This window comes from Neltuma alba, unplaced genomic scaffold, assembly GCF_004799145.2.
Source record: "Neltuma alba isolate B1F8T4 unplaced genomic scaffold, ASM479914v2 tig00002165_pilon, whole genome shotgun sequence".
Classification (NCBI taxonomy): domain Eukaryota; kingdom Viridiplantae; phylum Streptophyta; class Magnoliopsida; order Fabales; family Fabaceae; genus Neltuma; species Neltuma alba.
Genome location: NW_021632765.1, coordinates 97,095 through 119,337, shown reverse-complemented (window position 1 = coordinate 119,337; position 22,243 = coordinate 97,095). Strand labels below are relative to the sequence as shown.

The following is a 22,243-nucleotide window of genomic DNA, read 5'->3' as shown; positions in this document are numbered from 1 at the left end:
ACCATGGATGTTGTTTCAAGGAAAAGTTGATATTTCAAAGTGAGGTCGAGTTATGGGTTTCTAAGTTTGACTATTAGTACACTAAAAAGATGATGAAAAAGCTGTAAATAATACTTATTTCTTATGAAATGGAACTAAAATGAAACCATAAAAGTAGAAAGATGAAGACAAGAGAATGAGAGAACTTTTTGTATTCCTTCACTTGCTTCATAATACAATGACATGCCCTATTAATAGGCATAGTCTTACATACAAGTTACACTATTACTTAAATGATAGATAGTGGATAATAAACTATATGAATGTCAAGTAGGGGGTGAGTTACAAGACTAAACGCATAGTGGAGAAGTAATAGAACAGTGGAAGATTAATGTTTAGTGGAAGTAGTAGGAGTTGATGAAGTTGAAGAGGAAGAGGAAGAGATGGGCATCTACATGTGATAATATTCATAATACTCCCTCTTGGATGTCCATTATACAAGATGTGTGCCTCATTAAAAAACTCCAACTAGGAAAAATCCTATGGGACAAAAACCTAGCAGAAGAAAAAGAGCACACATTCATTGATATACTATTCGGTGCTGCTTCATTAAAAACCTTGCTAGGAAAAGCCCATGGGAAAAACCATAGACAAGGAAAAAAGAGTACAGTGTGTATTTAATTCTCCCTCTTGATAACATCAATTGATATCCCTGAGTTTGTGACATTCGATATTATCAACAAGTTTTTCAAATATTGTAATTGGAAGCGACTTGGTGAACAATCTGCTAGATTTTTATTTGAACAGATTTGCTAAATATATATTTCACCATCTTTTGAATATTATGAAATGCTTCATCTAGAATTACCAACATGTGGATCAAAAAAGAATTTACAACTTTTATTTTAGTGTCTTTGTGTTAGTGAAGAACTATATCTTACTAGTAATTAACAACAAATGATATATCAAGTCATATGTGACTAGCAAGATATATAAGTACATCAATTGTACTAACATATGGTACTTCTGGACCAAATAGTTCTTCATCAACTTCTCAAAGTCTAAAAAGATTTTTATTCACCCCCACAAATCTCACAACCACCAAAGTACATAATGAATGTGATTTATCTATATAAAACACTTTAAGACCTTTCTTGTATCAATTATTTGAGACATAAAAGTTTTCATTTATCAGGTATTCAATTTACAATCCAAGACAAAATTTTGTTCTTCCCAAGTCTTTCATTTCAAATTCTTTCTTTAAGCAATCCATAGCTTTTGTAAGCTTTTCAAGAGTTCCAATAATATTTATGTCATCAATATAAACAACAATCATAACAAACTCATTTTCAGATCTTTTCATAAAAATACATGGATAAATTAGATCATTTTTATATCATTTCTTCAATTGATATTTATTTAGTCAGTTATATCACATACGTCCTGATCGCTTCAATTCTTATTCTTATAGAAACTTATTTAGTTTAATTAAATATTGTTCTCAAGAACTTGAATTGTAAGCTTCTAGCAAGTGAAATCCTTCAAGAAATTTTATATATTTTGATCTAAAACTATAAAATGAATGATACATACTAAAATTATTTTAATCTTCATAACATTTCAAATATTGAAAGATTTTCTTATATATGCTCCTGGCATACTTTGGATCCTTCAAGGATTATCATGTAAGTTTTATTATTTAATGATCATTATCCATGGGTCATAATAATATCTAATAGGCGCATTTCATAACTGCCAAACTATTCAAATATGTAAAATTATATCCACCACAAAGTAATATGTCTTATCATAATTATTTGTAAAAATCTTTATTTTCATATAAACGTCTATATATTCTATAGAAACTTTATATTTCATGTGTTCGGATTGCAGGCCCATTTTTACACATTGAAATAATAGTTTCATCACATTTTTCTTTTTTAGTTTTTTTTCTTGGCCACATTTATGTCTGCTTTATATGATAAATCTATGTGTAAGATCCTCTTTTTATCACATGATATTCTTATAAAAATCATTGTCGACAACTTTACCTTTTCGGTTCCATTTTTTCTTTTGTGACATAACTTGTTGAGATTTCTTTCTTCCTTTTCAGGTACCTGAATCTCTTCTGGGATTTTACAGTTAGTTATATCTTGACATTCTTTTAGAATACATGCCTCCTCAATATAACTTCTAAGTTGTATGCTCCTCTTTATTCAATATATTTATATTGGAACCAATTAACCTCTCATACTTCAGGCATGTCTCATTTTTATTTATACTAATTGGAGCATTTTCAGCTAGAATAAGAGATTTAAAAATTTTCATTCAGGTCAGTAAAATATTTTGTAGCATCTCATAAATACAATTTCGAGGAACTTCTGGTCCATATTGATATATTTGAGGGTCTATACTTGATAGTAATAATGCACTCCATGCACTCTCTTTTCCAACTACTCAATTTCTCCCCCTTATGTTAGGAAAATTTTGTCGAATAATAGTCAACTAATTATGCAGTATAAGCCTTCTAAATCCATTTGCTTCTTTTAGGAACATTATTTTGTTCCATTTAGATATAATCAAGAAGAAGGAGGTTCTTACCCAACATATGTCTAACTTTTTTTCAAATATCCATCTATGTACAGTGTGATAGATTAGCAGGAATAAATATTGCATATTTCAAATTTTAAATGGAAAATATTTGGCTCCTGACCAAAAGTCATTTTATTGGGAGAATTTTGTTGCCTTAATATGTATAAGTACTGCAATATATTAAATTAAATATGCCGACACTAAAATAAAAAAAAATTGTTCTCATAAATATTGATCCAGCTATTCATAGAGACATTAGCAAATGATTTTGCTAGATCAATTTGTTAAGCAGGCTTTTCAACATTAAAAACCTTCACTAGCATCTTTAAAATCAAGTTTTTAGGATCACATAGTCCGGAAATATTTATCTAAATAATCTTACAAATTTCAGGTTGCAAACTAATGTCAATCACACATGTTACCATTTTATATAGATGCATTTATCAAATATTGAATACTTGTATGGCTTATTGCTTCTAAATGAGCCATATATATGAGTTTAATATATTTTCAGAAATGTAGTGATCCATTCCAAAACAAAACATAACTAGTGATATTTTATAATCAGTTTTTTTTAGAACAAACAGCACATACCAATTCTAAAAAATGTTGGCTATTCAGAAGAATCTTTTGGTTCTTTAATAGATATCAATACATGGTCTTCAATAATTTGTTGTATCATATAGTTCAAGATGATCAAACAAGTCAAACTAATAATAAATCTAATTAGATTAGTAAACTTCTAGTTTACCATACCATCTTTTTTACCAACAACTCACACTTGTATTCTAACGCTTTTCCCCTCAAGTGTGAGTCATTCAAACATGATTCATTTATTCATATATTTCATAAATAGTTACTAGCATACAATAAATTAAGGCTAATAACCTATCTTTTGCTCGGAAGTTCAAGTACTTCCCAATTCATATATAGTTGCGGATTTTATTCCAATTGTGCTATAACATTTACACTTTTTGGAGAACCAAAGTTATGATATATATATCTATGGGTCATTTTTTTTTACTATCAATACTTTATCTATCTATAAAAGAAAATTAGTATTAGTTCTTTTGAAATCATATTAATACTATTACATATAGTTCTTCAAGAACTATATATATAATGTAAGAGGAATATGAAACATCACTTTATTTCAATATATCGTTAAAATAATAATAAATAATTATACGTATCACAGATTTAACTTGCAATACATATAGAGAACACACAAAAATATAAGAACATTTAAAAATAAAATTTTGAAAATAAAGTACAAATAAAAAATAACATTCAAAACTTCTCAATATTGATCAAGATACTATAGCCATCTAAGATATTTAAAACTAATATTGAATCAGATCATATTAATAAGATATAATAAAATATAACTAAAAACTTTTGAGTCTAATCACACACTTATTAATATCACAATATCAAATTTTTATAACAATTTGTTTCTCATGAATCATAATAAATTTAAAGGCTGATAAAAAGTAAACGTTATACATATAGCCTTCTAGGCATAAAGTTATATGTCTTCTATTTTTATATATACTTTGGGCATCTATCTTTCTTCATAACTTATTGGTACCTTTAATATTTTCATAATATCATATGGTCTTTTTAGCATCACAACTATTTTTTTTTAACATTTTCTTTTCAATAAATTGATACATATTTGTCTACATGACTTTTGGTCATATTATAATATTTGTTCATAATTTTATTATATTGATCATAGGGCTATTACTAATTCTTCTGTTATGATTTAATAGGCAAGCCCCAAAATTATTGCCTTTTTAGTTATTAGTTCCATTGATACAATGTTATTATATTCTTTATCACTCTTATGGATATATTCCTTGCTTTCAATGGCACACCATCAATTTTCTCAAATATTAATCTTCCGGATTATAACAAAATTTTTAGAACCACAAAGTTCTTTTGTATCGTTTAATTTTTAAACTATCAATTTTCAGGACTTTGATATAGATTATCAAATTGTGACAATCTTGTCATCCCATCTGTTACAAACACAAGATGATCTTTTATCAAAGAATCATTAAAACATGATGTGACTTCTGGCTATCTAATTACAAAATCAAGAGTACAATGGCTATTAGCCATTTATTTATATGTTTAACATTTTATTTTCTAATATAACAATTAAGTAATATCGGAGATGATAGTCATATATAGTAATACTATAGATGAACATAAACCTCATAGCAAATCAAGAAGTATAAGGATTGTAAGATTATGAAAATATAAGAAAAGTAAGAAATAGAAATAAAAATTTTCATACCTCAATATGATGAATAAAATATTCAGTTGCCAATGAATGAATATGATTAATATGCAAAACCATCATTTTCCCTAAATAAATTGGAGAAATCTTACCAAACTGTTCAAATCAAACTATCTTTATTCAATGAACAAAACATCAATGTGTATCAACTAGAAGCCATGAACTCAGATAGTAGAGTCTCGTGCAAACTGCTCGAATCAAACTATCTTCATTTAACGAACAAAACATCAACATGTATCAACTAGAAACCATGAACTCAAATAGCAAAGTCTTGTGCTAATAACGTGTTATGAAATAGAACCAAAATGAAACCACTAAAGTAGAAAGATGAAGACAAGAGAATGAGAGAACTTTTTGTATTCCTTCACTTGCTTCACAATACAATGACATGCCCTATTTATAGGCATAGTCTTACATACAAGTTACACTATTATTTAAATGATAGATAGTGGACAATAAACCATATGAATATGAAGTGAGGGATGGGTTACAAGATTAAAGGAATAATGGAGAAGTAATAGAATAGTAAAAGATTAATGCTTAGTGGAAGTAGTGGGAGTTGATGAAGTTGAAGAGAAAGAGGAAGAGGAAGAGGAAGAAGAGGAGATGTGCATCCACATGTGATAATATTCATAACATTATTAATATTTTATCATAATAAAAGTAAAAGATGTTTGAGATGAATAGAAGGACATGTTTATGCTCTAATTCAATACTCTTAACAGGAATTGATTAAAATATAAATATACTGTAAAAACTTTTTTTTTGGATACTAAAAATATACCGTAAAAACTTTAATAAGTCGTATTGTTTATAAACTAGAAACAGTATAATATTCCTCTTATTATATGCAGTATATACACTGGATTCAAATTGCGGGTTAGTGGGTTAACATTAGCTCCTATTCTTAATATAAAAACTTGTTTGACTTTTATTTTATTTTTAAATATATAAGATATTAATCCATTTTGTAAACTCATATTTATTCATTTTTTACTAAAGTAGTACTTGTAATAATAGCAGTTCTAACCAATATATTTAATTAGCAAGGATATTTTAAGAAAGATATTATCTATTTATTCCAAATAATTATATTAACTAGTTTTTTTTAATCTATTCAAATTAGTCAACTAGTTCTTATATTAAGGATCGGAGCTAGTACTACTTTCGATCTTTAATATAAAAACTCGTTTGACTTTTAATTTGATTCTAAATATAAGATCCCATCCATTTTGTTTTTAATATCTATCTATTTTCCCTCAAGTAATTTCTATAATAGTTGTACATGTTAAGGAGTTATTATTAATAGGTAATTATGATTAATAAGAGTATTTTAGAAAAAAAACTATATACTATAAATAACTAACTTAATTAATTTTTTTAATTTTCTAAAATTAATTAATTAGATTTTATATTAGAGGTCGAAATTTCTTAATACTATTAATAATCAATAATCGACCATGCACACCCACACCATTAAATAAAACAAATGAACTGGCCGCGCAGTGGCCATGTGCGGGTAAGCGCATTTTCGCTCCAACTCAATAATGGATGCCCACATGAAAGTTCAGTCTTTTTGTTGGTGCAATTACCAGTTTATCCTTGTACCCGATTTATTTATTAGTAGCAAGTAGATTGGTATTTATTTGCCTAGGTAATTATGGTTGCTTTTGAAAAGAGCAATGCAGATAATCAACGCTTATGTCACTCAGTCACTGCTTCAGAAAGACTCATAATATCAGGGTTCAGTCAGGTAAAACAAAACTTTATAATGACAAGTTTGTTTGGTAATTATTTTCAATTTTCTTTCTGACATCCTGCTTGATAAGTGATATTTACTATTTAAAACCTTGCAGTCTGCTCATGATATGTTCATGGCTCATTTTTGTAAAAGGCAATTGTAAATGTCAAGTGTACATAACCTTGCAATATTGTTCACCATTGTTCATCAACCACTTGTTCTTACTTTTTTGTTCTTTTTTTTTTGCTCCTCGCTTTAGACCATCATGCATGAGTTGGGTTTTATGTGTAGAGTCATTTTACTTTTTAAGGAGTATTTGGATTGAATCAAAATCATGATTTTAAAAATATTTTTACGGTATATGAAGTAAATATATAGAGGATTTTATCTTGATTTGTGAAAAAATAATTTTGAGAAGTACTTTTTACGATGTTCAAACACCCTCTTAATCAAATATGATCTTTTATCCCAAAAAAAAAATCAACCACTTGAAGAATACTTTTACGTGTCACCACACCAATAATTTTCTAGCATAGCATCTAGATATTGCATTAGCTTCTTCATAAAAATTAGTTAATTTTTTAGTACGCGCATTAACGAATTTAAGTTTCTTTAGACAATTTTTGAGATAAGTCCACGTCTTTTCCTGTTTCAATCTTCATCTGAAATAGTAATTAGTAAAATTAACGTGCACGACAATATTAATGTCGCAACATGGCTTGTAGGAGTTTAAATTGTCAAATTTTGCAAAGTAATTGTCCAAAATATAATGAGCGGAGATCCTGCACGCATAATTTTTTTTTAGATAACAATTTTACTTGTTCTACATAAATTAAAAAATAAATAATATGTTTATAAAATTATTTACTTATAAATATTCTATTAAATATTTTTTTTTCTTATTCGCACCCTCTCTCAATTATGGAATAACTTTTTTTGACGCAAATTATGGATTAACTAGAGTTACTTGTTTTCCAGAAAAAATATGAATTTTGAAAAAAGCATACTATCAATTTATCATCTAGATACATAATAAAACATCTTATAAATGGAATAATAAAATATTTTAGAAATTGTTTTATAAAAAGTAAAGAGAATAGGAAACATACTTTTGCAATTTTGCAATATAATGGTTTATACTTATTTTGGCGTTGAGCAGTGTGCTGCTGAATTTGGTCCAAAAAAAAGGGCGTTGAATAATTTTTGCCGGTGATAAGTGTGCTGAATACTGTTTTTGATGGAAAGTGTGCTGAATAATTTTTAACCATGGTTATAAAAGAACAAATCAAACAGTTGGCAAGAAAAAATAAAATTAAACAGCTGTTAACCCTCTTAGCTCCAGGGGTCCACACGTCGATGTCTTATTGTCTAATCTATTCGTCAGTGACCATTGCAGAGAGAGAGAGAGAGGGGGGGTGCCTAGAGAGAGAAAAGTGAAAAGGGGCATTGTGAAGGAGCAGGGGACGAGGGAGGGGAAAGAGGAACCAAATGTCTGGACATTGTAGGGGAAGATAGGGGCAAAGCTTCAGCATTTGGTCTCTGAGAAACTTGGCAAGCCCTCCTTTTTTGTTGCTTACCTTGTCGGCTTCTGTCCCGCCGACCCACTTTCTTCCTTCTCTAGTTTTCCGGCCAACTCGCCGGCCGGAGCTTAGACAGCCATTCGTTGACTTCTGAATTACTAGTATTACAATACGATTCCCTTTCTATCTGTTCCCTTTTGTTCCACCTCTCTTGTAAAAGATTTCCAAGCTTTCTGATGTTCCTTTCCTTTTCATCATAATCTTTTCTGCTTATTGATCTAACCAAAAGCTCACGTATTCTACCTTAAAGTAGCTTTTAAAATCAGGATTTCTGATGGTTTAGTTCTTTGGTCGATAATTTGTTGGATATTTGATTAAGCATCGAAGACATGTATTGTTGACACTCCTGACAACTACAGCAGCAGATTTCCGTAGGAGAGACATAGCGATGAAGATGCAGCAAGACGGTACTGGAGCTGGGGCTGCCTCAGCCGCTGCTCCACCTAACCCTTGCGAAGGTGAGGACTTTTTCTATTTCTGCCTTCTTTTAATTTTTTCTTCCTTCTGGAAATTTTTATGCAAAAGATGTATGGGTAAATACGAGTGAGTGTTGAACATGGGGCTCAGGAGCAGAGAAGAAGAGCATAAATCCAGAGCTTTGGCAAGCTTGTGCGGGGCCGCTGGTGAACCTGCCGCCAGCTGGTACTCACGTGGTGTACTTCCCTCAAGGTCATAGTGAACAGGTTAGTTTGTGTTCTATTGATCTAATCACGTTCCCTTATTTGTTCCCTCGTGTACTTATTTCCTAAATTCTTTCTGCCTTCGACGTCTTACTCGTGTGATTTATTAATTATAACTATGTCCAATGTTTTTGCTCCTATGATTCGCTTATATGCCGATAGTACTGGTGGTTTTGCCATGCATATCATACTGCTGATATCCGTACTCATTTGGAATGTGCTTTTATTATTTACTTTGTTCTACTCAAAACAGTTGATAAATGATCCAATATTCAGAGGGAAAGGGTGAAAGAATTTTGATTCATAAATTCCTTTTTGGTTTGAGGTGGGTCTAAAATCCTAGCATTCAGTTTGTACCGTCACTAAACTGCTATAAATTGCAAGAAAAAGTGTGATATACGCGCGCGCGCGCACACACATAGCGCGCCTTCCTTTTTAGGGCGTGCATGCCATTTGAAATGAGTCATTTCTTCTTGTTTCAGGTTGCAGCATCTTTAAAGAAGGATGTGGATGGTCAGATCCCAAACTATCCAAATCTCCCTTCTAAGTTACTCTGTCTCCTTCACAATGTTACCATGCATGTAAGGGGATGTTTCTGGCCGTTATGATCTACACGAAAAACATATTCTCACGCTCTGTTTTATTTTTTAAATAATTAATGGTTGTCTTTACAGGCTGACCCAGAAACTGATGAAGTATATGCTCAGATGACGCTTCAACCAGTGCCTTCCGTAAGCACTATTCATAACGACTAACTTTTATTCTCTTAAGCCACTTGATGTGCCAAATATAAATTCAAAGCCAGAAAAGTACTTTAATTTATATGAAATAAATAGAATCCTTCTTGTTTTAAAGTCTCCAAACCCATTGACCTTTCTATACTGTTCATGCAGTTTGACAAGGATGCGTTGTTAAGATCTGATTTTGCTCTCAAGTCAAGTAAACCACAGCCTGAGTTCTTCTGTAAACAATTGACAGCGAGTGATACGAGTACACATGGAGGTTTTTCTGTCCCACGCCGTGCAGCAGAGAAGATTTTCCCTGCTCTTGTAGGCTTTAATTTTTTCTTCAAGCGTTGGACAAAAGTTTCGTAGTTTGATATAGTTCTTGTTTCTTTTTAGGATTACTCCATGCAACCACCTGCTCAAGAACTTGTGGCAAGAGATTTGCATGACAATGTTTGGACGTTTCGCCATATATATCGTGGTATGATTTTGGTACATCCATTTCAAATTTTAAGCATAAAACACTGTACTATCAGAGACTTGTCCTGTAATTTGCTGACTTGTTCTGTAACTAGGACAACCAAAGCGTCACTTACTTACAACTGGATGGAGTCTATTCGTCAGTGGAAAGAGGCTATTTGCTGGAGACTCTGTTTTGTTTATAAGGTGAGACCAAGAGTACTAATTTGATCCTTTTTTATCATTACATGTTGGAGTATTGGTTTGAAATACTCTCTTAAAACATTTGATTAGTCATACATCAAAATCTTTTGCCTTTTTTTTTTTTTTTTTTTGCAGGGATGAAAAGCAGCAGCTTCTTCTGGGTATCAGGCGAGCTAACAGACAACCGACCAATATATCATCTTCGGTGCTATCAAGTGATAGTATGCATATTGGAATTCTGGCAGCTGCAGCTCATGCGGCTGCAAACAACAGTCCCTTCACTGTGTTTTATAACCCTAGGTTGTCATATTTTCGCCTCTTTTATCTTAAAAACTAAGAAGTTAATATATATGTATGTCTCTGTTTGTTTACTGTTAATGTACTCAATCAGATTGTGAAATACTACCTCGGGTCATTAGTATAAAAGCCATATAACTAATTTGAGGATATTAAGAAAATTAGTTAATTTAGTTATTTGTCATAAATGTGTGTTGAATTTCCTAAATTATCCTCTTTAATCATGTTCATTGAATGGTTTGAATTATTTCTTAATGGGAACCTCTTACAATCAGTCGGAATATATTGGGAAAAGATGAGAGATAAAGTGGATTGAGGTCTTATATTCAGAACCAAATTCAAACCCCAATTAGTTCTTATATTAAAGATCGCAGCTAGGTACTTTTTCTAATGAACTGATCTTCTATGTTCTAAAATTGAGTGTATCTTCTTTGGTGTGCAGGGCTAGCCCATCAGAATTTGTTATTCCTTTAGCAAAGTACTACAAGGCAGTGTATAGCCATCAGATATCACCTGGCATGCGCTTCCGGATGATGTTTGAAACTGAAGATTCAGGAACAAGAAGGTGCCTATTTTTGAGCCTTCATATCAATATGTGAAATGTATAGAGTATTAAATAGTGAATGCCAAGTTACACATACTGCTATTATTGATATGGGTGGCTGCACAATATGATTTGGAAACTTGGAAAATGTAGACACTCAGGCTTGCAAGATTACTTTTACTCTTTCTTTGGAATAATTTCCAGTATGTTTAGAACTGACATTTTATTTTTTATTTTTTAAATTTGGCTGGCAGTAAATAGTACACCTGAAAATACTTTTATGTCAAAGATTGTATTCAATTATATTTCAGGTATATGGGTACAATTACTGGGATCTGTGATCTGGATCCTGTTAGATGGAAAAACTCACAATGGCGCAATTTGCAGGTATTATTTATGATATATTTTTCCTCCCATTGAGGGAAAGACTTTACCGTCAATTAGTAAACAATCCTGATTATTTTTCATTATATATGTTGTTATGTTTAGCAAAAACTTTGGTATTTAACGAACATTTTTATTGTCAGGTTGGTTGGGATGAATCAACTGCTGGAGAAAGACGAAGTAGGGTTTCAATCTGGGAAATTGAACCAGTGACAGCTCCATTTTTCATCTGCCCACCTCCATTCTTCAGGTCTAAGCGACCAAGAGAACCAGGAATGGCTGGTAAATAATGAATAGCGCTTCAATACGTACTTAAAATAAAGTGGGTTGGATTTTTCCTCCAAATTTTCTTAATATTTTATTGCTGGGCCTTGTGTTTGCTGACAAACTGTTCTCTTGGTGAAATTTTCTGAATCAAGTCAAGCATGTCTTCCGTATAATGATTAGAATTTTATAGTTTCTATTGATGACCGGTGCAGATGAAGATCCTTCTGATTTTGATAACCTTTTTAAGCGGACGATGCCTTGGCTTGGTGATGATGCATGCATGAAAGATCCTCAAGCGCTCTCTGGCCTTAGCTTAGTTCAGTGGATGAACATGCAGCAAAATCCTGCACTGTCTAGCTCATTGCAGCCAAGTTACATGCAATCTTTTTCTGGATCTGTTCTGCAGAATCTTCCTGGTGCAGACATTGCCCGTCAGCTGGGATTTTGTTCTCCACAGATTTCTCAGTCAAGCAATGTAACTTTCAATCCTCAGAGGTTACTTCAGACCCCACAACACGTTGACCATCTTCAAAAGATAACATCTGCGTCTAGCCCATTAGGAACGGTCGTGCAGCCACCACAACAATTGGGTGATATCACTCAGCAATCGAGACAGAATGTAGGAAATCAAGCTCTGCCACAAAGTCAAATTCAGAGCCAACTTCTGCATGCTCAAAATATTGTTCAGCCTAACAATGTTCTTCAACAGCAGCAACCTTCCATCCAAAACCATCAACTGCACAGAAATCTCTCTCAGAACCTGTCACAGCCGCAGCAGCAGCAGACAGTTATGGGTCAGAATCAACAGCAAAATCTTATTCAGTCCTCAATGCCTGATCATGTCAGTCAACAGTTGCAGGTGTCTGATAATCAGATTCAGCTTCAATTATTACAGAAGCTTCAACAGCAACAGCAGACACTCTTGGCACAGCAGTCAGTAGTGCCACAGTCTACTCAACTTAGTCAAATCCAAGACCAGCAGAGGCAGCTTTTAGATCCAACTCACGGCTTCTCGAGGGCCTTAACTTCAACTCAAGTTCTAGAAATTCCTCCAATACTTCAAAACTCACTTCCTGATTCTAATTCTATTCCACATCAAATGACGAAGAATAACGGCCAGACCAATAATGTTCAGTTCTCTCATCCAACCCAGCAGGCAAAGCTTCAACAACAGCAACCTGGCACACTGTCTGACATGTCTGGGCATGTGGGCCTTCCTCCTGCTCCTACTGCCAACAAACTCTCTGCAGCTGGCAGTAGTATATTAACTGGAGCAGCTGGAGCAGGGCAGTCTGTAATTACTGATGACATTCCATCTTGTTCCACTTCACCTTCCACTAATAACTGTGCCAATACTATTCCCCATATGAATTCCCGGATCCATAGGAACACAACTATTGGGGATGATATGGCTCAGTCTGCAGCCACGATCTTAAGTCCAGGTGCCTTTGAGACCATGTCATCAAATGCAAGCTTGATGAAAGATTTTCAGCTAAAGTCTGAAGTTAAGCCATCTTTAAATATATCCAAAAGTCAAAATCAAGGGAGTTTGTCCGCCCATGTATACTTAAATGGTGGAGCCGCACAGACAGATTATTTGGATACATCATCTTCTACAACTTCAGTTAGCCTTTCTCGGAATGACACTTATATGCATCAGAATAACAACTCATTATCTTACAATCCGCAGTCAATGTTGTTTAGAGACAACAATCAGGATGGGGAAATTCAGCTAGATGCTAGGAGCAATGTTCCATTTGGCAATAATATTGATAGTCAACTGGGAGTGCCGCTAAATCCAGATTCTCTTTTGACCAAAGGCACGATAGGGCTGGGAAAGGATTTGTCAAATAACTTTTCTTCAGGAGGCATGCTTGGTAACTATGAGGATAACAGAGATGCTCAGCAGGAACTCTCTTCATCAATTGTTTCCCAGGCATTTGGAGTACCTGATATGACCTTTAATTCAATTGATCCAACAATAAATGATAGTAATTACGTAAATAGGGGCACATGGGCCCCACCTCCTCCTCCACCATCACAGTTTCAGCGAATGAGAACATATACCAAGGTTTCATTTATTATTATTATTTTCAGTGAATTATGCCTCAGATGGTGGATAAGTTCTCTTTCATTTGTTTTGAATTATTGTTCCAAGTTATTTCTTGTACATGTAGGTATACAAACGTGGAGCTGTTGGTAGGTCTATAGACATAACCCGGTATTCAGGTTACGAGGAACTTAAACGGGATTTGGCTCGCAGATTTGGCATAGAGGGACAGTTGGAGGACCGGCAGAGGATAGGCTGGAAACTTGTTTATGTAGATCATGAAAATGATGTTTTGCTAGTGGGGGATGACCCTTGGGAGTAAGTTCTACCATTCCTCTTCCACTTGGATTTGTCTGCATGCAATAGTGCATATGATAGATCGTCTTCCAGCATATGATAGTTGTTTTGTTCTTTGCATATAGAGGAAAAGGTGGCCGTGTTCTCTCCATTTGTGTTATTTCTTAAATAAGCCCTTCATTAGAGGCGGAGACGGCCTTGTTTAGGGGGTCAGGTTGAAATATAACATGAATACATAATTGAAAAATATGAAGAAACCTTTAGCTGTTGTGCATTTAGAGCATGGTTGGTATTGGACTGGCGATACCAATTTTGCATGTGCACATGGATTCTTAATTTCTGCGAAGACTGGCATCCTCATTTCCTTGTGGAATAATGGAACTAACTATTCCTGAAAGATGGTAATAACTTTTTGTTGTATCCCTCTTCCCTACACGTGTTTGTTAAAGAGTTTTGATTCCATTCTGTCAATAACTGATAAACCTGAATACGGAAGAGAGTGCAGTATAGTGCAGTTCCATGACTCGTATTTACTATTTTGGATATTTCAGGGAGTTTGTGAACTGTGTCCGCTGCATTAAAATACTTTCTCCTCAAGAGGTGCAACAGATGAGCTTGGATGGAGATTTTGGCAGCGGTGGCCTTCCAAATCAAGCCTGTAGCAGTTCTGATGGAGGAAACACCTAAAGGAGTCCGAACATCTGCTAACTGTTCTTACATGTTGGTAACCCTGTTGTTTCTATTTGGGGGGTTTCTGTGGACATTTGCGTTCCTGCTGCAGATCTTAATAATCTTTTGCAGTTGACGGCGCATTCTAGGCACTCTGTGGACTACAGGAGAATTTCAAGAGCCGCAACAAGTGGAGTGACTGTTGCTGCCGGTGCGCCAACCGTATGGTAATGAAGTTAGTCTTGAGAGTGCCTCAGCAAAGCAATTCAATTAACTGTTGAACCTATGGATTTGACGATGCAGTAGTAAGATTGGTCAAAACTGTTGTCAATACATGTGGAATCTTTCTAGTTCAGCGTAGTTTAGAAAGCCAGGTTAAATTCTGGCGGCATAGTTCTGATGTATAAAATTGCTTCCTCTCCATATGTGGAAGAGAGCTGACTTCCTTGTATGGGCCTTTGTAAACATATGCGGTTAGGGCCTGTTTGGTTCAATTTCAGAAATCAACAAATATTCTTATGTAACTGTCAACTTCTTGTGAATGCTTGGAGGCTAGGCTCACAGAGACACACGGGCATTTTTATGTACGTAGATGTGTGTAATAGTTGGCATTATATTATTAAGATGCGTAAGTGGCTCATTGGTTATATATATGCATACTGCCTCCAGTTCTAAATATGGGATCTAATTCTAATTTGTAGTATAAATTATGTTATGAATTAGATCTGATATTTAAAACAAGAAGTGATATATAAAATTGATAATGGATTGTTTGGATAGAAACTAAAATATAATTTTAAAAGTGATTTTATGGCATATAAAGTGAATATGTGGGAAGAGTTTTGTTTTGATTTGTATGAAATTATTTTTACAAGGTGTTTTTGAAGATATCCAAACACCCCACTAAAAAGGTTTAAGGGGGTGTTTAGTTTTAAAAAGTGTTTCTAAAAGTATTTTTTTTAAAAATCAAGGTAAATTCTTTTACATTTATTTTTTACATTGTAAAATTATTTTTAAAATTATGGTTTAATTTTTAAACAAACACTTCTTAAGATTTAAACTAGGGAGGGAATTTTTATCTTTTTTAAAATACCAAGGGCATTTTAATAAATATTCATGGTAACTTGTTTATTACAAAACTTACTCATAATTAAAGGTAGAGGGAATCCGCTGTATTTTTATAATTTCAAAAAAATTTACTATATTTATGATGATTTGTGGGACTTGGGAGTAAATTTCCCTAAATTACTTCCTTCGCTTTTGTAATGCTAGGCTCACCTAGTAAAGTTATTTCTTGAGTGAAACCTAAGGTTTGCCATATATTTTCAAACTTACCTATAAATATTTAACATAAAATTCATTTAAAATTCATTTTTCAATGTTAGAAAAATATTATATTTATTTAAAAAATAATTTATAACTTTCAAAAGTTTTTTTTTTTAAAAAAAAGAGGCAATCAGCCATGAATCTCATAAAAAGTTACATCTTACCGAAAAAGTCATCAGATTGAACGAAGCAACTCCCTTCGTTTCGCCCCAAAACCACAAAGCATCTCCTTTTTATACTTGAGAAAAAGTTTAACATCATAAAAGTGTTCTTCTTTTCATCATTCAAAAAACAAAGAGTGTTCTTTTCAAGATAAAATGTCAAACCAGCATATTTACTTAAAGAAGGGTACTCTTCGGCCAAAAAAAAAAAATTTAAGAGTATTGAATAAATTTTTAATAAAAAAAGTAGTGGGCTTTCTAAAAATGTAGACTCCACTGCATCTTATTTCGAGAGTAGAGTAGACTCTACGTTAGTTTAAATTTAAACATTTTAATTTGTCACTTTTAAATAAAAAATTTATTTTTTTGACAGAATCATAACTGAAAATTATCTTTATATTCAATTTTGCATCCATTAAAATAAAAAAGTTAATAAAGTATAAAAACAGAATAACATTAAGTTTGAATCGTTCAATTTTAAAATAGACGATCGCGAATAATTGTGATGGACATAAAAACCTTTTTTTCAAACTCCCCCACATTTTCTGGAAAAAAAATCCTTTGCATTTTATTTCATTTCAATTTCATTTTTTAACTAGCGATGCCTTAAATGATTTTTATTATACTACCAAGTGCCAACCATTTAATTTCGAATCATCAAGATTTTTTTTTTGGTAAAGAATTACCAAGATTTCAAGAGAAGAGCGGTTAAAAACATTCTAAAAATGTTGCTGGCAATAAACCTTTCCGTTTTGTGGATTAAGAAAAGAAGTGAAAATATTTTGATCCTTTGAATTATAGAACATCGAACTGGGATGCAGACAATTACGATGGAACATAATTGCTGTTCGTTAGTTCCCCAGCACCAAGTTCCTCTGCCTTGATTAGGCTAAATAACTAGAATCGCGCATGAATATCAAAATCCTTAGTTTCCTTTCTTGCACGTCCGTGAAATTTGGAACTTCCAAGTGCCTTATAAGGTTTTGCTCGTACACATCTCTTCTAACCTCAAACGTTGCTAGAAGTGGCTGCCCGCTGCGCTGTTGTTGTCCTGTTGTCAATCGAGTATCGTTGCCTAATACTCCTTAAACACATCAATCAGTACCCATCAGCGATCCAAAGCATTTAATTACCAAATGGCGAGGATGTGCTCGAGCGGCTTTCATACCCGGAGATTCCAGAAAGTGACTGGTTATCATTCAAAATATCCTAGAAGAGAAGAAGTTCATAGTGGGGAAGTTTCGTGAGATTTTGTAGTGTATGAAATATATTTAGCATCAGAGAAGTGAACAAGCGTGATTAGAGACGTACTTGAACTGTGGAGGTTGTGGAACTGTTGCTACTATGTGGGGCGAATCCTGTACTACGTCCAAACATGATCATCATGGGCATGTTATCTTCGGCAAAGTCTCTTAATATATTGAGCTGAGGCAATACCACTTTTTTAAGATCAGGTCTGTCTTTTCTTCTCATTTCGGCACACTGCAGAGCAAGCTTGGCAAACTGTAGGGTTTCCTGCACTGGCCAGTCTTCAACAGCTGGGTCAAGCATCTCGGCGAAAGTCCCGTTTTCTATTGCTCGTCCGACATGATGAGTCAAACCCATCGGGGGCTTTGCTGTTATCATTTGTAGAAGCATGATCCCCAGTGAGTATACGTCAGATTTGATTCCGAGCATGCCGGTTTGCTGGTACTCAGGATCAATATAACAGAAAGTTCCAGCAGTTGATGTCATGCGGTACTGAGTTACACTGTCCGCAACTGAAGGAGGTACAAGCCTGGCCAACCCCACATCACTAATCTTGCTGACAAAGTTACGATCAAGCAAAATGTTGGCAGGTTTTAAATCACGGTGAACAAGTGGTTCTGGTTTTGTCTGATGAAGGAAAAGGAGGCCGGTGGTGATCTCTGCAGCTATTCGAAATCTTAACTGCCAGGGAAGAGTTGGCGAGTTACGTTTCTGGAAGAGGCAGTCCTCCAAACTTCCATTAGCCATGTACTCATACACAAGGCACCCATACTCTGGGCATGCTCCAAGGAGGAGAACCATGTTTGGATGACGAATGCAACTCAACACTTCAACCTGCAATGCCAAATTATGATTTCATGAATAACGACGATATCGACGAAATTTTACTGTCCATCTTCTTTTGAAGATAGGTCCTGTTTGGTATGAAGCATTGAAAATGAGGGATTGCGATTGGGATTGAGATTGAAAAAATCATTAAAATGTTACTTAGCATGAGTAATTGTTTGTTATATGGGATTTAGGCACACCTATAAAGGTGGGATTGGGGAATACCACTTCCCCCCATGGTATTCTCCAATCCCACATATATGGTTTTGGATAATCTCATATATCAAACAATCTCTTATACTAAACACTCTCTTAATAGATTTTTTTCAATTGTAATTCTAATCTCAATCTCTCATTTTCAATGCTTTCTACCAAACGCAACCATAGTGTTTTCGCCATTTTCATACCTCTTGCTGAAACTGTGACCTTCCTTGAGCTGCATCTGGCCTTAAAACTTTTACTGCAACTGGCGTGAGATCTAGTTCACATCTATATACTGGTCCGTACCCTCCTTCCCCGATCTTCAGCGCGTCCGCGAAACAATTTGTTGCTTCTTCGATTTCCTCAATAGTGTATCTTCTGTACCTGGCTCTACCTTGTGGAAAAGTATCGAGTGTATTCTTTTTCTGCTCAGATTCTTTCAGGGCTTTCATCTCTGCATTCAATCTTTTATGTGCCTCCAGTTCCGCAATTTTCTTAGATGCTTCTGCTGCCTCAAGGGCAGCTCTACACCTTGCTCTCTCTCTCTCTGCAAGTGCCAATGCTGCTTCTTCAGCCATCCTTGCCTCTTCTAATTTCTTTTGCTCTTCGAATTTCCATCGTTGAAGTTCCATTGCCTGTCGGATATATATGTTAGTTTCTATTATCATACTTCCCAAATAAAGTTCCCGTTTTAATTGATTTCTTTATGGAGCTACTTTGTTGTTGAATATATAATTTCCTTTAAAAGAACAAACCTTTTCGGCAGGACTGCACTATTCTTAGAGTATGTGTCAACCTAACTACAATAGGTAAGCTACCTTCTGCCTTGCTGTAAGTGCTTCCTGGCAAGCTGTACTGTACATTTCCATCGTTTGTTTCAGTTCGAGCTTCAATCTTCTCATCTCGGCTTCCATATCATCCTATGATTTCAAGAAGAGCTTTAAATTAAATCCCTTCGTGGCATCCATGAATGAGCACATTTTTAAGAGTAAGACCGACAAAAAGCCATTGAAAACTGGACTAGTTTGGAATGCATAGAAGAATTAAGTGTATTCCGGCATGTTAATATGATGCGGTAGATTATTCCAACAGGTTGTTCATGGTTATCCTAGACATTGTCCTTACCGTCAGAGACAATCTTGAGGATGACCCCCCACTGTCTTGCGAGCTAAACGAAAAGTTAACCTCAGAATGCCTAGCCCCAGAGAAAGATGACTCAGAGCTTCTGCCATCAAAATCTGAACTGTTGGAAAGCCGAGGGGCCATTCCAGGTTCGAAATCATCATACGTTGAATTAGACATCCTATCAATGCTTGGCCTTCCACTGCTCACAAATGATATATCAGAGTCGGGGATTGAGGACTCGTATGGTTTGTAGCTTGATCTACCCCCTCTTGTGAACGGCGACCTGTCCATAGATTATCCAGTTAGTTCTTTCACAAGTTCTTTAATCTCTGTAGATCTCTGTTTTAGCGCGCACTGGCATTTGTAATTTAACATTCATCGAGTTTTCCTTGTAATTATGGGATATACTTCTTCCCGGATAGATGCTTAAGAACTCACTTGATGTCATCATCACCCGGTTGGGGGCAGGTGCCATATGCTGAACGCTCTGCTGCTGTAACAGATGCAAGTAGACAAACAGTTCTATAAGCAATGGAATTAATAAGCCAAATACAGCAGGGAATCGGCATGACATAGATATAGAGCATACACCGTGGTGTTAGGCTGCGAACGAGTGTTGCATCCAGCCTATCAGGACTCTGGGCGGATTGTTGCTGCACTGCGTTTCGAGGTGCAGGTTTAGCTGGCAGTGGAGCAGAAGCAGCTCGTACAGATGAGATTTTTCCTTTGGAAATGATATACACAGTGCAGAATGGCGGCGCCCCTTTTGACACAAGGCTTGGGACATCGGTTGTCCTAAATCTTCTGTCGTGAACATGAATTAAACAGGACGCCGTTATTGTGACGGCAATATTTTATCAAGCATTAAAGCTGAATGCATTCCGTGGGGGGTTAAGATGATGTCTGCCTGTTTTTTATAATCTTTTTTGAGGACAAGCATATATGGCTGCTTGCTCTAGAGAGGCGGGAAGAGGAAAAAAATCATTACCTCACAATGCCACTTCTTGATGGTGCCCCAAGCACCAGAAGCTCAACTGAATGCGTGGAAACACATTCTATCAATGCTTTAGCTATATCCGTGTCTTCCAATAAGACTTCTTTGCATTGTACCTGTTGCAAGTAGAGTAATCAACGAGGGAGAAAAGAAAAAACATGCAAGGGAGAGAAAAAACAATCAACTATTTGCCGCATATTTGCTGTGTTTCTTCCGTGCATGTTCTCTAATTTATTGTTGAAAGATAACATGAAGAAAGGCGTCGTGTTGGAACTAACATTTTTTCTGTTGAAGAAAACACGGAATGAGGCAAAAAGCTCCCTGGATTCGTTGTCGAATTGCTGCTTGTATGCTCTCGCCACGTCATCGCAGGAATCGACGGGTACAAGATTTCCGGCTGCGTTGACAATAGGAAAAACAAGAATAGAAATCATGATGGGGGCATGCATGGTCGGCTTTCATTTATAAAAATCAAGCACACATGGGTTTGAGAAAGAGAGAAAGAATTACTTGTCGTGGGAATGGAAGATGCCCTCTGTCTGACATGGAGTAGGAGGATACATTGATCTTTGGGGACAAGATTATCAACTGCCCATTTTGCGGCGTACTGGCTTGTCTTGTTATTCTCAATTGCCACAGCAACCATGCGTCCCGCACCCAACTTCTTCTCAGGAATTATTCTTGACATCCTTTTGGATTGAAAACTGCAGCTACCTCAAACGCTTCAATGAACAATACTAAAAAACTTCTCTTTAATTGTGAATCATTCCGTCCAATGTTCTTCCACCACCTAAATACCACTCCCGCTCAACTTCTCACTTCTATTTTTGAATATTCTGTTGCAACTAAACTCCTGAGTGCCACTGCGTCGCCAATTCATTATTTTATTATGGCTTCCAGTTTGTCCTTGCTTCCATAATTAGAATTCCCATTACATATTCTAAGAATAAACTTGCTGTCCAAAGGATTTAATCATGCATCTCCTTTTATTTTAAAAACATACAAGGATTTATTATAAGTTGAATGACATAAACGCCTCTGCTTTCTATATTCCATTTATGTTGCCCTTTCTTTTAAAATCCTTAGATCACTTCATTTGATTTTTTTCACCAAATTACCCTTCTTCAATATAAATATTTAATTAATATTATTTTCAACAAATATTATTTTATAACATTATTTTCTTTTGGCAAAAAAAAACCGCATTTTTCCTTTATGACGCGGCCTTTCTTCCCAGTCAATTTGTTCTTGTTTTCTCCCCATTCCGGCAGGCTATTCTGGTAAGCTTGTCACAGTTTCCTACTTTCTTGACTACCTCAAAATCTTCAACGATGGAAACGCCTTGATTTAATTATTAATGTCCCCACTAAAGGCCGATTAACCATTAAAAGCCGAATCCATGCATGACATTTAATTTGTTAATACGAGTTACTGAACTTGATGTGTGATTAATTGTTTGGTCATGAGGTTGCTGGTTTTTTTTTTTTTTTTTGGGGTACAAGTGAATGCTAAAGCCTAGAAAAGCAAATAAAAACACGGGGGATTAAATCCCAAACTCTCATTCACCAATGCAGTCCTTAAATG

At 34.7% G+C, this 22,243-nt stretch overlaps 2 protein-coding genes across 3 annotated transcripts; one reads left to right on the top strand and one right to left on the bottom strand.

Annotated features, from left to right (window-relative positions):
• The first annotated feature begins 8,029 nt into the window (after positions 1 to 8,029).
• Positions 8,030 to 15,422, top strand: LOC114718273 (auxin response factor 19). Of its 2 annotated transcripts, XM_028903560.1 has the most exons (15): positions 8,030 to 8,658; positions 8,768 to 8,883; positions 9,363 to 9,461; positions 9,555 to 9,611; positions 9,774 to 9,929; positions 10,002 to 10,086; positions 10,181 to 10,271; positions 10,404 to 10,568; positions 11,008 to 11,130; positions 11,421 to 11,496; positions 11,637 to 11,775; positions 11,973 to 13,831; positions 13,938 to 14,128; positions 14,659 to 14,827; positions 14,909 to 15,422. In XM_028903560.1, the coding sequence occupies exons 1-14, from the start codon at positions 8,589 to 8,591 to the stop codon at positions 14,792 to 14,794; spliced, it is 3,363 nt and encodes a 1,120-aa protein (XP_028759393.1). In that variant the 5' UTR covers positions 8,030 to 8,588; the 3' UTR covers positions 14,795 to 14,827; positions 14,909 to 15,422. The 2 variants fall into 2 exon arrangements, with proteins under 2 accessions (XP_028759393.1, XP_028759385.1); XM_028903552.1 differs by having other exon boundaries at positions 14,659 to 15,422.
• Positions 15,423 to 17,147: 1,725 nt separating this feature from the next.
• LOC114718436 (U-box domain-containing protein 35-like) lies at positions 17,148 to 21,347 on the bottom strand. The gene is made up of 11 exons (XM_028903745.1): positions 21,170 to 21,347; positions 20,938 to 21,056; positions 20,654 to 20,775; positions 20,255 to 20,469; positions 20,104 to 20,155; positions 19,666 to 19,948; positions 19,359 to 19,460; positions 18,747 to 19,175; positions 17,575 to 18,345; positions 17,397 to 17,472; positions 17,148 to 17,314 (listed from the first exon to the last, which is right to left on the bottom strand). The coding sequence occupies exons 1-11, from the start codon at positions 21,345 to 21,347 to the stop codon at positions 17,148 to 17,150; spliced, it is 2,514 nt and encodes an 837-aa protein (XP_028759578.1).
• Positions 21,348 to 22,243: the final 896 nt, after the last annotated feature.

Bases quoted from the DNA above. Each gene is read 5' to 3' on its own strand.
- LOC114718273 (XM_028903560.1), top strand. From the start codon at position 8,589: ATGAAGATGCAGCAAGACGGTACTGGAGCTGGGGCTGCCTCAGCCGCT. The intron at 9,612-9,773 runs GTAAGCACTATT...CTGTTCATGCAG, and splicing joins CGCTTCAACCAGTGCCTTCC to TTTGACAAGGATGCGTTGTT. The intron at 10,272-10,403 runs GTGAGACCAAGA...TTTTTTTTGCAG, and splicing joins GACTCTGTTTTGTTTATAAG to GGATGAAAAGCAGCAGCTTC.
- LOC114718436 (XM_028903745.1), bottom strand. From the start codon at position 21,347: ATGTCAAGAATAATTCCTGAGAAGAAGTTGGGTGCGGGACGCATGGTT. The intron at 21,057-21,169 runs GTAATTCTTTCT...TTGTCAACGCAG, and splicing joins ATCTTCCATTCCCACGACAA to CCGGAAATCTTGTACCCGTC. The intron at 20,776-20,937 runs GTTAGTTCCAAC...TACTTGCAACAG, and splicing joins TTTTCTTCAACAGAAAAAAT to GTACAATGCAAAGAAGTCTT.